Consider the following 14,573-nt stretch of genomic DNA (forward strand, 5'->3'; position numbering starts at 1 on the left):
TCAACTGTCCAAGGTCATGATGTAGTAAGTATTAGATTCAGCTCAGGTCTACTTGACCCCCAAGCCCATGGCCTTAGCTGCTGTGCCACTGGCTTCACATCTTGCAAGGGTGACGGAATCAGAGCCCACCACCACTGAGAACCACCGAGAGGCTTTCTCCTACCTTCTTTAAGTCTTCCATCCTCTGCAGCTGATCCATTTGGGAAAATGGTCTTGACAAAAATCCCCATCTGTCCTCGAATGCAGTCTCGACCTCCAGCAATGCTAAAGCCAAGGCCCTACACCCCAAGCAGAAAGGTTGTTAAAGCAGTATTTACTGAGGGCATCTGCTCTTATTTCTATTTAACTGAGGCCTCCTTCCCAGGTAGGCTCAGAGTTAAGCTAACTGGCTATAAATTTAAATTTGCATTCTCTTTTCCACTTCCTTCCTCAGATCTATTTGCACTGTACTAGCTACACATTACATTAAAGGGAGAAAGTTTTAGCTTGAAACATGTGAACTTGCCAGTATTTGACAACCTATGATCTTCAAAAACGGCAATTTTGCATGGATCAATGAATAGCTCAGGAGAGTCATTTCGTACAATTTGGGTGCCATATTTATTTTATTCTTTGGTGTCAGTCTTCCCATTTTGTGTAATATCAAAATGGATGCTTTGGTATTTGTATAATATCAACTTATTTGTATTATTCTCTGTGATAAAGGCAATGCTATGAAATTCATTCAGAAGGATAATGAGGAAAAATCTCCTACAGCTGCAGGAGTGGCTTTTCTTTCAATAGTCTTAAATGTTGGAGCATTCAGTCCACCCCACTCTGTGCCCGAGCTCCCAGGAGCAGGTGACTCCTTATGTCGTGAGGCCAAGAGGGCGTGTCTCACTCAGCAGCCCCTGGGAGAGGAGGCAAGGGAATCCCCTCTAATCTACACAAAGGCCACTCAATCTATTCCTCTTTGTACCTTTTAATTTTATTTCTATTAAAAAAAGTAATAAAGCTAGGGTGCGTGAGTGGCTCAGTAGGTTTAGTGTCTGCCTTCGGCTCGGGTCATGGCAGGGTTGTGGGATCGAGTCCCATATTGGGCTCCCTGCTCCTTGGGGAGCCTCTCTCTCTCTCCCTCTCTCTCTCTCATGAATAAATAAAATAAAATGCATTAAAAAAAAAAAAAACAACAACACCAGGGGTGCCTGGGTGGCTCAGTGGGTTAAAGCCTCTGCCTTCGGCTCAGGTCATGATCTCGGGGTCCTGGGATCGAGCCCCACATCGGGGGGGGGGTCTCTGCTCAGTGGGGAGTCTGCTTCCCCCTCTCTCTCTGCCTGCCTCTCTGCCTGCCTCTCTGCCTACTTGTTATCTCTGTCTGTCAAATAAATTAAAAAAAATTAAAAAAAAAACCAGCAATAAAGGTAACCATGTAAGAAGCAGATGCTAACATTCACCTGGGCCAAAAGAGTAAGCAGAAAGGAGCTCACCTTGCCCTTTTCTTTGTAAAGCCCGATGATGGAGATGACCGAAGGCCGGATGAGTCTCCACGGGGACTCCACCTGCGTGGTGCTCAGGGAGCGCGTGGACTTCTTTACAATGTGATATTCCTATAAGTCAGCACAAGGCAAAGTCAGGGATAGTCGCGTGGACCCTTCTGGGGCCTCTGGCATAGAAATATATCCAGATTTTGAAAATCTCAGTTGTCTTTTGGGTTCGACAGCCATTTCTCCCTGCTCCATCTCTGGCCCAGCAGCGTGAAGGAGCTTGGGATAGACACCATTAGAGGACCAGCCCCCGCTGTCGCACGCCACGCGGTGCTGCCCTCGTCGCAGAAGAAGCCGCCTGGAGGCTGCAGGCACCCAGTGGCGCCCTTCCTTTGACGGTGCCCCGCGCATCCTCCTACTTGCTTTCTGGAATGGAGTCAGGAACCGGAAGCCGAGAGGCCTCAGAGACGTAGGAGGGCTAGCCCGTGGCCAGGTTCTCCCTGGGAGCCGCTCCCTACCCCCACCCGTTCACCATCATGGTTAGAAAGTATCTTGCCATTTTAAGCTGAATTCACTCAACCGAAAACGTAGCAAGCCCTTGTTTCTTATTAAAACCCAAACCGCAAACCCCGACAACTGTTATTCCACATAAAACACCCCACTGACAAAGGGCAGCAGCTTCAGTTCTAACCCCTCACATTTGGAAAATAAAATACTTTCCCATCAGCTACCCTTTCCCCCGGTGCTGGCACGCAGGAGCTCACATCTCAATCCCTTTCCTGTCCATCACCCACACGTACACGTGTACAAGCAGGGTTCACCGTTTAGAACATAAACAAGACTTTAAGCAAATCTGTTGCTAAAGCACTTTTACAATCTATCTTCTTGCTCTTCTTCTTAGAATAATAAATCTCTGAAACGAGACAGATAGTCCAGCATAAGCAAAAAAGGAAAAAAAAATCACTTCGTGCTTAATCTGAGAAGAGAGACATCAGAAAATAGTTTCTAGCCTTAGTCTATTCTACATCTAAAGGTAGAAATGAGATGTCTGCTAATGATATTTTTGTATTCCTGGCAGCTTAGAACAATTCTATTTTGCAGTTTTACAAAATATCTGCTAGCTATGCTGGCCTCCCAGACTCTAATTTATTTAAAAAATGTTGGCTTGGCAGGGTTACTGCCCTTTTACTGAAACCATCATGGAGATGGCCAGACATAGCCCTTGGGTTTCCAGCCCTCAAATACGGAGTTCATGTGTGGACTTGTAAGGGAATTCTCTCTCCAGCTGCACCTCCTGCCATCTCCCCTTTGGGAGCCCGTGGGAACCAGAGGCCTGCACACTGCCTTATTCTCTTGATGAGCTTCAGGGGTCCCACTGCACTTCTCAGACCTCCACTGTCCAAGACGGCAGCCACCAGTCACCTCTGGCTGCCAATACTTAAACAAAGATTAAAATTAGAAATACACTCCTCAGTCTCACTGCCCATGTCTCATGTGCTCAGGAGACACAAGGGGCTACCATACTGGACAGGACGGACATAAGATATCTCCATCCTGGTGGAAAGCTGTATTGGGTGGCTCTACCCTCCGCAATGCTTTGTAGGGGAGGGAGAGAGAACAAGGGAAAAGGAGGGTGAATCCAGGTAGAAAAAGAAATGAGCAGAAAGGAAGAAAAGAAAAAGGACATTTTGACCAGGGGAAAAAAAATCTCTCCTCTAAAATATTACCTGCCTGTGCTTTCTAGGAGCTTCGTCAGAAATAGGTATTTCTGGGCTCTAAGTATGGTCAGGTTTCTCAGCAGGTCACTTAAGAAATCACCTCAGGCGTCCTTGGCTGTGATGGCAGGAAAGCCTCTCTTACTTTCTGCGCTAACCAAAACAGCCTGACAAGTGGTTCTCCTCCGACTTTCTGGTCCACCTCCTGACTCTGCTGGTCCAGCTGGATCATTCTGAGCAGGTCACAGGCTTGTCTCCAGTCACGGGTCTGGAGGAGTTTTAACCAGGACCCACGCAGGTTTTCCGCTCTGCTTTTTCTCCATGTCCCGACTCAAGTTGTCTTTGGGTAGATTCCACACAAAATAACCTGATCAGCAGCTGCCTCTGGAACACGGGCGCTTGTTATTTGACTGGCTAGGTAAAACGTTCTTCCCAGGGATTCTGGCAAATCACTTTGAGTGAAATACTCTCTTTGAGATTCACTGGCCCATCTGTAAAATGGTGATAACACACCCAAAGGAATGACTTGAGCCAGATGACCTGCCCCAGGACCTTTTCATCTCTGATTCATGAGTCTACATGCACTTATGGATGTCACTGCTCCACCCTCCGTTTCCATCTCTGCTTCGCCGTAGGCAAGATGCCAATGGTTTCTCTTGAGCCCTCTGGCTGACGGTGCCGGGACTGCAAGAACACTCCATGAGTTCCCCAGAGACGGAGCCTGCCTTCAACTCGGTTGGGAGCTCTCTACCCACTTGTAACTGGACTGAGGATAATGTAATTGCGGAAGAGCCCTGTGAAGAATTAGGGAGCCCTGAGCTCTTCTGGGGTGGGTCCTGGAATATTAACATCATTGCCTCCTTTACCCCCAACGACAATCCTCTGACCTTGTCTATTTGAACCACTACTAAGTAACAGGTAAAATCCCAGACATAGTATAGGCACACACATGCACTCCCCCCACTTCACACGACCCAACACTCACCCACCCACCCAATGGTTACGCTGACACCTGACGCGCCCATTGAACAAGCGATGGTGGTTGACCACAGACCGTGAGGCGCCATTGTCTCCTGGCAGTTGAAAGCAGCTCTCAGGTCCAAAACACACAGTAGGAAGGGGATCAAGATGTCGAGATCCAACAAAGGATTATTTTTCTCTACTGTTTTCAAATCCTGGGCTGACTTCTTCCTAGCCTCCACAGATAGACCTCGCTCTCTGTGCTACATCTCTAGTCCCAAACACCCCTGCCCACACAGGTGGGCAGCTCTTCCCCAGAAGGATGCTCTTGTTGGTCTCTGAAAGAATAAAAGAAAGCCCCAAGACCCAGGGGTGGAAACATGCTCTTACATCCCTAACCAGGCAACTATGACAGTCTGAGAAAATGAAAGGCTCCATGGTACTGTCCTACCTGTGATGTCCCAGTAGAGTCCAGCAACTGGGGAAGAGAGTGCTTTCGGCCATCTCGGGAGACTTCCAACATCCTGACCCTGGGGTCCCCATTTCGCACCATCAGCTCATTATATTCTTCAACAGACTCCAGACGGTGTACACCCCCTTGTGAAAACACGGAGAAAAACATGGCGTGATATGGGATGGAAAGAATGTTATGAGTATCACAGGCATAAACTTGTTGGATTTACCTCTATATTATATGGTCTTTAGAAAGCCTGGTGTACTTTCAAAATATTAGATGAGCTCAGTAGCTCATTGCTTTCTACCAATAAGCTCTGCCTAAGCTGGGGGTCCGTTGGGGCCATTAATGCCAGATAACGAAGCAAGTGACAGTCTTTGAAGGAACCAGACTGGATATGGGAAAATGTACACGTTTCATCTGAGTAAGATGTAGCCAGTGTTGACAAGGCAGTAAACAACAGTGAGAAAGCTACCAGTAGATGGTTTTCTAGTGATGGAGGAACATTACTCTGTTTGGTACACTTCCTTGTTGGGGGCAGGTGCTTTTTTTTTTTCCCCCCATGTAATGACTTGTTAAATAAACTTCTTTATTAAAGAATAAAATCTCATAGAAATTTGCACTAGTCGTAAGTGTAGAGTTCCATGAAATTTCACAAAGTGAATGTTCCAGAAAACAACAGTCAGACCAAGAAACAGAATATTTCTGGAACTCAAAAGCCGCTCTGGCATCACTAACCAGCCTTCATCCATGGTAACCATTATCCCGACTTCCAACATCAGAGATGACTTTTGCCTATTTTTGAACTTTATATAAATGAACACGTAAGATATGTACCTTTTGTATCTTGTTCTTCACTCTTAGCATCTACTTGCAAAAGTCCCCATGTTGGTGCTAATAGTCTGTTCATCCCATTTCTGTATACTACTCCATTGTATAAACATACCACAGTTACCACAGTTTGGCTATCCATTCTGTTGCTGTTGAACACTTGCTTTGTTTCCGGTTTCAGTTCTAGAACAAGGGTCAACAACTTTTTTTTTTTTTTTTTGTAAAGGCCTGATAGCAAATGTTTTAGGCTCTATGGGCCACAGACGGTCTCTGCTGCATATTCTCTCTCTCTCTCTCTTTTTTTGAATCCACTGAAGACACAGAAAGTACTTCTAGCTTGTGGTCCATACAAATACAGCTGTGGGTGGTAGTTTGCTGACCCCTGATCTAGAACAGACTGTTACAGAACATTCTCATAGGAATCCCATGTGTGGGGTGCAGACCTAGGACAGAGCTGCTGAGCTACGAGTACACAGCCACCTTTCCCAATGCTGCAACACCACCGTATGGGAGTCCTACTTTCCCCATATCATCGTCATACTTGGTGGTGTCAGTTTTTTAAATTTCAGCCAATCTCATAGGTACATAATGATATTTCACTTTTTTTTTTTAAGATTTTATTTTCAAGTAATCTCTACATCCAATGTGGGGCTTAAACTCATAAGCCCAAGATCAAGAGTCCCACACACCACCAACCAAGCCAGCCAGGGGCCCTCTTGTGGTTTTTAATTTACATTCCACTGATGACCAATGTGACTGAGCTTCTTTCAAAAATTTGTTGGCTGTTTTAACTTTTGTAAATTTGTACAGTGGCTTTTTTTTCCCTGATAAAGTTGTAAAGTGCCTGTTTTGCTTATTCTTTTAATAGGTTTCTGTCTTTTTGTTGTTGACTTATAGGAGTTTTTATTTTTCTATCGTTAATGTTTTAGATATGAGTCCTTCATGGGATCTATGTATTGAAGATATCCTCTCCATGTCTGTGACTTGCCTTTTTCACTCTTATGGTATTTTTACATGAACAAAAATTCGTAATTTAACGTATAATGTATCAATTTTTCCCTTTATGCTTAGAACTCTGTGTCTTAAGAAATTTTTGTAGTAATTTTTAAAGACACCTTTATCAATACTTAGCTTATATCATATGCTATTTTAAAACAAGATAGTTTAAGGGAATTAATTTTAAAAGATGGCTCAATTACACTGAATATAGCTAAAATCACATCACAATGTTTACATGATACATTATGAATGTATCATACATATGTGTGTGCATAGCTATATACACATACAGATTCTTCGTAATATCAAATTCTCCTAGACTATGTTTTATTTGATGACCTAAAATTCAATTTACTTAAACGTTTTTCAGAAAGTTTTTCATGGAATAAAACAGGATGATTCTGGATTCTTTTAAAAATAATATATTGAGTAATGGTGATGAAAAGTTGGAAGAGTGCTGATACAGTTATATTAACATGAACATCACTAAAAGCCTGGTGTTTCAAAACCTACATATTAACTTTGTGATACAGGTTTTCAAACACCTGAGACTCCTTTGCAATCAAAGAGAAATTTCCATTTAAAAAGATCACAAATGTAGGGTATTAACACGGATAAATCAAAAATACCAAAATTAAAAGGGAACCCTGCTGGCAAAAAAGGCAGTATGAAGTAAGGAAAATTCAGGTTAGGGTATCAGGAAAAATGTTCTATAAAATCACTTTAGTCATTCTGGAGCCAGACGAGGCAAAAATCTTAGCGGAGATGGCTGGAACTTTTTTACAGAACCTCCTTAATAATTCAGGACTTACTAATTCATGGCCAGATTACTCCATCTTGGCATGCTTACTCATCTGAAAAAGATTTATTAGAAGAAAGTGCCTTTTGAGCTGACGGGGGGCACTTGCCTCAACAGAAGAGAAACCACATACGGTAGTGTCTGTAGATAAGATACCAACACGCGAATACCAGAGTGACTCGCTTTCAGAAACTAGGAAATAAAAATCCAAGTTTACAGGACAGACAAATTAGCAGGTGATCACATTAAAATCTCCTGTATTCACATGTCTTCAGGCTGAACATATTTCACGGCACTGAATGAAGACCCAGCTCCGTAAGCCGCCTTCCTAGGTCTGAAATTACTTTTCCAGCCGTATCTCCCACCGCCCTGCTCCATGAATTTGTGGCTCTGGCCTGCTGATTCTCAAAGGAGAGGATCTGTCCTCCTCCCGCAGCCTTTCCAATACTGGGGAGCCTATAAATATCACCTGACATTTTACCTCACTTTGCCGGCACCATCAGCGCCCTCCCCGAGGGGCTCCTTACCCCTAATCTCCCTGACAAGCTCTGCTGGATTTAATTGTGGTTCTTGTTCGATTACTGGATCTTTCGGAAAGCTGAGGAGGAAAAACAGGTGCTAAAAACTTCTCTAACCAATTTTCCCTCATTGTCCCTAAACATTTCTGGCGCATTTTCTCGCTTGTCCAGACCACCGTTGGCTTCCTCTCGGGTTCTGTCAGATCTTGCCAAGGCCCTGGCCCTCCTTCACCCTGTGTCCTCTGGATGCCTCCCCTGAGCACCACGACCCAGACAGACTTCCATCTTCATACCTCCTGTTGCGTGCCTTATCACCAGCTAAAGTCCTCGAGAACATTCCTGTCTGAAACTATTCAAGCATCTTCCCCTCTTGACAGGGAAAGAGGAGACAACAATGATAATAAGGTTGGACATGACAGTGACGAATGTGATGTTAACGTCGGCAGGGGTGGGGTGGGCCATTGCTGCCGTACCCGCAGGGGCAGCGCCGCGTTCCCTCTCTCAAATCCATCTTTCAACCGAGACGGGGCACTGATTTACAGAACAAACGTATGGTATAATCCTCCCTCTACACCCAAAGTAACAGAGACCCAGAGAAGTCTAGTCACTGGTCTCAGGTCAAGTCACAGCAGGGCTGAGAAGTGAACACAGTTCTCCCCGGCTTCATGCCTGTCATACAAATTCGCTTATTATGGCCCCAGGTGTCTGGGAAGGACAGGAAGAGAGGGTGACCTCCATTTGTGGCAAACAACAACCAGCTGTGGATTTTACTCAGCTGAACGTGCTGCTTGTTCTAAATTAATAGCATAAACAGCATTAGAGAATTATGATGTGAAAGGTCCCCAGCTATCTCCCCATCCCCAAGTCTATATCCATATAGCCCCAGCCTGGGAAGCACGATTCCCATCAAGATTCTCAGGAAGCCAGGGTTCATAAGAAGAACTATCTGGGAGGCAGATCTTTTTGCTGGCACTGAGTGAGTGACCTTTGGGATTCCCTTAACTCCTCTGGTCTCATCCATAAAATGAGGAATGTGACCGTATGGGTTTCAAAGGTCCCCAATACTTCCCCAGAGCTCTGTGGCCCTCCTGGGGACTGTTGATAAGGTGTTGATTAACTGCGCCAAGACAGCTGGCCTAAAGCTCTTCATCTGCTACGCCCCTGTGACGTTCAGGCCCCAAACACACACAAGAATGAAATGCATTTCTCTCTGCTGTTCTCAGGGTCTCGGGGGAGCTGGGCGGTGTCTCCGCGTGAGGACCTCAGGCACGATGTCTCCCCTCCAACTTATCAGCCTCTGGCCATTTCACTGGTCACCACCCCGCGTTCTGATAGACACTGCCTAACTATTGTGAGTTACGAACAGACTAATTCACTTTGTTACTCTGGTTTGTTAAAAGAAACAGATATGTTTTAGGGTCCTATACCAGTCGCTTTACCTGAGAACAGCTCAGCAGAGGGCCAGGCAGTGGCGACAGGGGCGGGGGTGGCAGGGGTCCTGGGTGGTGGCACAGACAGCACCCCTCCACATGGGTTTGTGCCCAAGAGGAGCGTGGCATGTTTTGGGTGTTGACACACCTTGTGCTTTGGTTGGCCACTCGTTTATGTGTTTTGTTTGTTTTTTAATCTGCTCACCCTTTCAAAGTCAGGATTATTATCTCCTTTTCTCAGGTGAGGGAGAGGAAGTTCAGGGGCTTGAAGTCAGCCGCCCAAGGTCTCATGAGACACCTTTCAAGGGGAGGCAGCCAGGGCGCGGGCCTCTCCGTCAGGCCAGCAGACACAGTGCAGAGGGGCCATAAGAAAGTTTTAAGTGTAAACATCACGATAATGAAGAGATAATAAAGAATCCAGCTTGTACCTATATACCAATGCAGACACAAAATGTAACTTTCAGGGGTTTTTGGTTTGTTTGTTGTTTAATAGGGGAAAGAGCCCATCAGGGAGTGGGTGCCTAGGACCCTTGGATCATAATAGGTTCTTGTATGTGGCCTCTGCTTGCTTGCTTTCTTTTTCTTTTTTTTTTTTTTAAGATTTTATTTATTTGAGAGGGAAAGAATGAGAGAGAGAGAGAGAGAGAGAGAGAGAGCGAGAGCGAGCATGAGAGGGGGAAGGTCAGAGGGAGAAGCAGACTCCCCACTGAGCAGGGAGCCCTAATGTAGGACTCGATCCTAGAACTCCAGGATCATGACCTGAGCCACCCAGGCACCCCATGGGGCCTCTGCTTTCAACAAGAACTTTCTAACTCGGAGCACGGGCCAGCTGCTATGAGGTTATACCCAGGAAATGTGAAATCTCTTTGTCTACCGAGCTGCAACTCCCATCCTATTTTTCTGCCTGCTTCATTGAGATGCAGATTTCCTATTAAGTCAATAGCTCTTTGCCCCTGGTTCTGGTCGACCAAGGGCTTGGGGGAGAGGGCCATTTGCCGGGAAGACAGGCCACTAGGAATGTTCCACAGGGCACGGGTCACCTGAAGTTCTGTGCAAGTCAATGAACCACACACACAGGAAATTTAGGTTTGAGCAGAGACAAGCGGAGATGTTGACATTCACTTCATTATGACTCAAGTAAAAATATTCACTTGGGCAGCCGGGCTGAAGGCAGTTTTATGCTTGGGGCATGCACTATCTAAAGGGAAAATAATTTGGAGGCTGTAAGGGGAGGGGGAGGTGCTCATTCTGTTAATGACTCTCATCTTCGTACTCCTGAGGCTAGAAGCGCACTTTCGGGCAGGCCGCATCAGGCACGGGGCTCCACTCACCTGAAAGTCGACTTTTGAGCTTCATTTTACTGCTGCCCTGTTTGGGACTTTCCAGGTTTCCCTTGGATTCCTCGGGGCCGCCCGAATCTTGGGACTCATCTGTCCCAGGCATCTGAAATGCAGAGAACACGGAGCTGACGGGGGAGGAGGGCCAGCGATCACCGATGAGATCCCCTCCCAGCAGTTATCTCCAGGCTCGAAGACCAGAGCAGCAGCACAGGTATCACGTGAGGAAAAAAAGCTTCCTGGGATCAAAGCACAGCCCCTCAGATAACCTGGAACCACACAGCTTTATGCCGGCAAGTTCCTCCTCAGCAAGCAGCCCTGCACAGCACAGAAACAGCAGGTTTCAAAGTGGAAACGGCCCCAGAGGCCCCTTCATTTCTGGAGGAAACTTGTTGGTCAAGGTCACCCAAGGGGTCACAAAGCCACAAAGACAGCCCAGGTCTCTTGGCTTGTGGCTAGTGCTTTTTCCTACAGCGTGAGCTGCAAGAACGATGAAACCAGAAATTTAAACTCAATTCTGAAATATAGTAAAACATTAATTTGGGGGCAGCCAAATAACTACACCCCTTGGGTCAGCCACACTGTGTGCCACATTCCTGAGTACTAATTAGCGCTGCTTGGGCCACGTGCAGGGAGCCCCGGAAAGTCAGCCTGCACGTCTGTGCTTTGTACACCTATGCTCCCAGACCCTGAGGCGTGGTGCAGGAAAAGTCTCAAGGTCTGCAGAAAAGCCAAAAATGCTAAAAACAACAAGAACAACAAACTACATTTTTTAGAGAAGAAAAGGTGACTTATATGCTTAAGAGTTCATTTAAAAAATTTGGAAGTAAATTTATATGTATAAAACTTATGAGATCAAACAAAGAGTTTTCCCATTTGAAATTTCATTTTCCTTGGCGGCTCTGGAGGGAAAAAGTAATATTAATTACAGCAGGTAGGATTCACGTGAACAAACATACATGAATTTAAAAAGACAGAAGATATCCTTTAACACTTCACAGTCATTGAAAAGTCACATAATTATAATGTAAAAAAGCCCCAAATCCTGAATGTTAACTGATAATAAAAATTAGACACTATTTCAAATTCAGTATATGAAAATGCATAAAGTAGTCTCCCAGGTAAACTCTACCTCCTTCTAAGAGGTAAGTGTTTATATGGAAATCTTTTATATATATATATATATATATATATATATATATATGTATTTTAAGTAGGCTCCGCACCCAACATGGGGCTTAAACTCATGACTCCGAGATCAAGAGCGCCGTGCTCCACAGTCTGAGCTAGCGAGGCGCTCCATATGTAAATCTTTATCCATTTGACAGACAGAAATCACAAGTAGAAAGAGGGGCAGGCAGAGAGAGAGGAAGGGAAGCAGGCTCCCCGCTGAGCAGAGAGCCCGACGCAGGACTCGATCCCAGGACCCTGAGACCATGACCCGAGCCGAAGGCAGAGGCTTTAACGTACTGAGCCACCCAGGCGCCCCATATGTAAATCTTACATGTAATATAGAAGGTTTGCAAAATTCCCTCTTCCCCTTCAAGTTCAAGTATCTCTCCAGATGAGAAAGAGGGGAAAAAAAGGTCTGAGAAATGAGGAGATGCAGGCGAGTTGAGGAAGGGGCCGTGGGAAAGCAAATGAATCCCGATACATAAAACAAAGATAAATTTGGTGAATCCCTATTACAATGTTGGGGATTGGCAGGTCTCCAGGTTTAAATTATGAAGTAAAGACAAGAATAGAATCCTGAGGATGATTTTAGAGATTCTCAAGAGGGAGGTCTTTCCCAACCCCAAACTGTAACATTTAATTCATACCCAGTGCAGAAGAACCCTCTTGGAGACCGGCCAGAGAGCTGAGGCACAGGAGGAGACATGCAAATGAGAATAATCCAGAGAGAAGCCTCGGGGCCTCCCCCTTTGCTTAATTTAAAAGCTTTATGGGAAAAACCTGTCTCCGGAGCATAAACAGCAATTGCTGGAGACGGAGTTAAGTTCCTGGTTCTTTCTCTCGGACCACCTGACCCAGGCTCCGCTTGTAGGTCATTACCTCCTCGGTGCCCAGTCAGGGCGTGGGTTACTCCACAGCTGCCAAGGCCCAGACCATCAGAAAGCACGTCAGAGGAGCTCCTGTCAAGGGAAGAAAACAATCCCGACCCACTGTTTCCAGACTTCGGAAGTTTCCTTCTGCCATTTTTCCTCTGTTTTCCCAGCATGGCTCCAGTTCTTGCAATCGAAGGAAGTTTGGAGATGACATAAGCCCTCATATGCGTAACCGAGAGGAAAGTGACCTGCCCAAGGCTTTTCAACTCATTACAGGCAAGGCTGAGACTCCTCTGTCTCCTGATTTCCAGCTTCATGCGTCACGAGGATTCTCCCTTCCTCCATCCTTAGATGCATTTTAATTGAGTTAACATGTTGGGCGATCAATACCGCACCATACTGTGTAGTTCGTATTCCTGACATTTTTCCCATTTAACGTTGGCAGCAAACATGTGTCCCAAGGTAAAAAAATATTTTCTCCATCGATAGATGAGGAAATAAATGGAGACCCTGAAGTAATTAATACCTTTTTGTGTCTAACATATATCCGAGACCTGGGCTGGGTCACGTGCACAGGGATGGAGCGTGGAGTTTTACAAGAGCGAACATGCGCTGTGTCAAAATCTGTGTTCTTGTGATGCGAGCCCAGCCGCAGCCAAATCTTCTTTATTTTCAGAATCTGAGAGAGGCAGTTTAGAAGAGAATCACAGCCTTGAGGAATAACCTTCTTCTTCTTTTTTTTAAAAAATCTCAAATGTGCCAAAGAATGAGATGACATTTGGTTTCTGTGATCTATAAAATACCGATACCATTCCTTGTACCAGGGAAATCTTACGCAAAAGATGGTGTGTGTTACATGACCACCGAAAGCCCAAGATTAAACTGGTCAGAATGGACCTAAAGACACTGCAAAGAGGCTCAGATGCACACTGTTGAGCTCAAGGCAGAAGCACAATCTGATTTCTGAACCCCTGGAAGGTGTCTGCACAGGGTTCTGAATTTAAACAGATCCTTTTCCTCTTGCAACAGAAAACAGTCTGTCATGATTTGAGGTGGCCTGGAACTCAAGGAACAGAAAATAACAACATACAAATTGCAATTTTGATTACAATGTGCCTCTCTTCAGTCTTCGGACTATTGTCTGAAAATGTCCACACTCTAAAGAGTCCCTTTGCTGTATTTTTATTTTTTCAGATGCACAGAAGAAATCAAACTGTTCTGGAAATGATGTCATTTTAGTTGTTCTAAAATGAAATGTGCAAAAAGTTCTCCTGGAAAGCCTTTGGTTCAGCTGGTATAATCTATTATTCATGATCAATTTCTAATTCATGTGTTATACAACAATGCCATTATATTAATGGAATCTAACATAATTTGCCAATTCCCAAGTTAGAGCCGTTCTGTTTGAGCAGTTTTCTACACTTGTAGCCCATGAGATTCTCTCTCACTGAAGAAGAATCTTTAGCTTCTGGTTTTGCAGTGAGGTGGTAGAGCAGAATGGTTAAGAATCTAGCTGCCTGGACACAAAAAATTCTGGTTTTTAGCAATTTAGGCCCATTAGTCATCTTCCTTGAGCTTCAATGTCCTCATATGAAAGATGGGGTTTAAGAATTAAGTGATAGGGGTGCCTGGGTGGCTCAGTGGGTTAAAGCCTCTGCCTTCAGCTCAGGTCATGATCCTGGGGTCCTGGGATTGAGCCCCGCATTGGGCTCTCTGCTCAGAGGGGAGCCTGCTTCCTCCTCTCTCTCTGCCTGCCTCTCTGCCTACTTGTGATCTCTGTCTGTCAAAATAAATAAATAAATAAAATCTAAAAAAAAAAAAAGAATTAAGTGATAGTTGGTTTATTTTTTTAAGTTTATTTACTTACTTATTTGTCAGAGAGAGCACACAAGCAGGGGGAGCTGTTGGCAGAGGGAGAGGGAGAAGCAGGCTCCCCTCTGAGCAAGAAGCCTGATGCAGGATTCGATTCCAGGACCCTGGGATCATGACCTGAGCTGAAGGCAGATGCTTAACCAACTGAGC

General features: G+C 45.1%; 1 protein-coding gene across 1 annotated transcript in view; it reads right to left on the bottom strand.

Moving 5' to 3' along the window:
- Positions 1-14,573, bottom strand: part of PDZD2 (PDZ domain containing 2) — a gene marked incomplete at its 5' end in the record, with an annotated part of 227,963 nt that overhangs the window by 38,194 nt on the left and 175,196 nt on the right. The window contains 4 exons of the mRNA XM_080805056.1: positions 164-278; positions 1,467-1,586; positions 4,590-4,735; positions 10,501-10,612. Coding sequence (XP_080661182.1) covers positions 164-278; positions 1,467-1,586; positions 4,590-4,735; positions 10,501-10,612 — 493 coding nt within the window. The remainder of the gene's footprint in view (positions 1-163; positions 279-1,466; positions 1,587-4,589; positions 4,736-10,500; positions 10,613-14,573) is intronic.

This window comes from Martes martes (assembly GCF_963455335.1).
Source record: "Martes martes genome assembly, chromosome: 5".
Lineage (NCBI taxonomy): Eukaryota > Metazoa > Chordata > Mammalia > Carnivora > Mustelidae > Martes > Martes martes.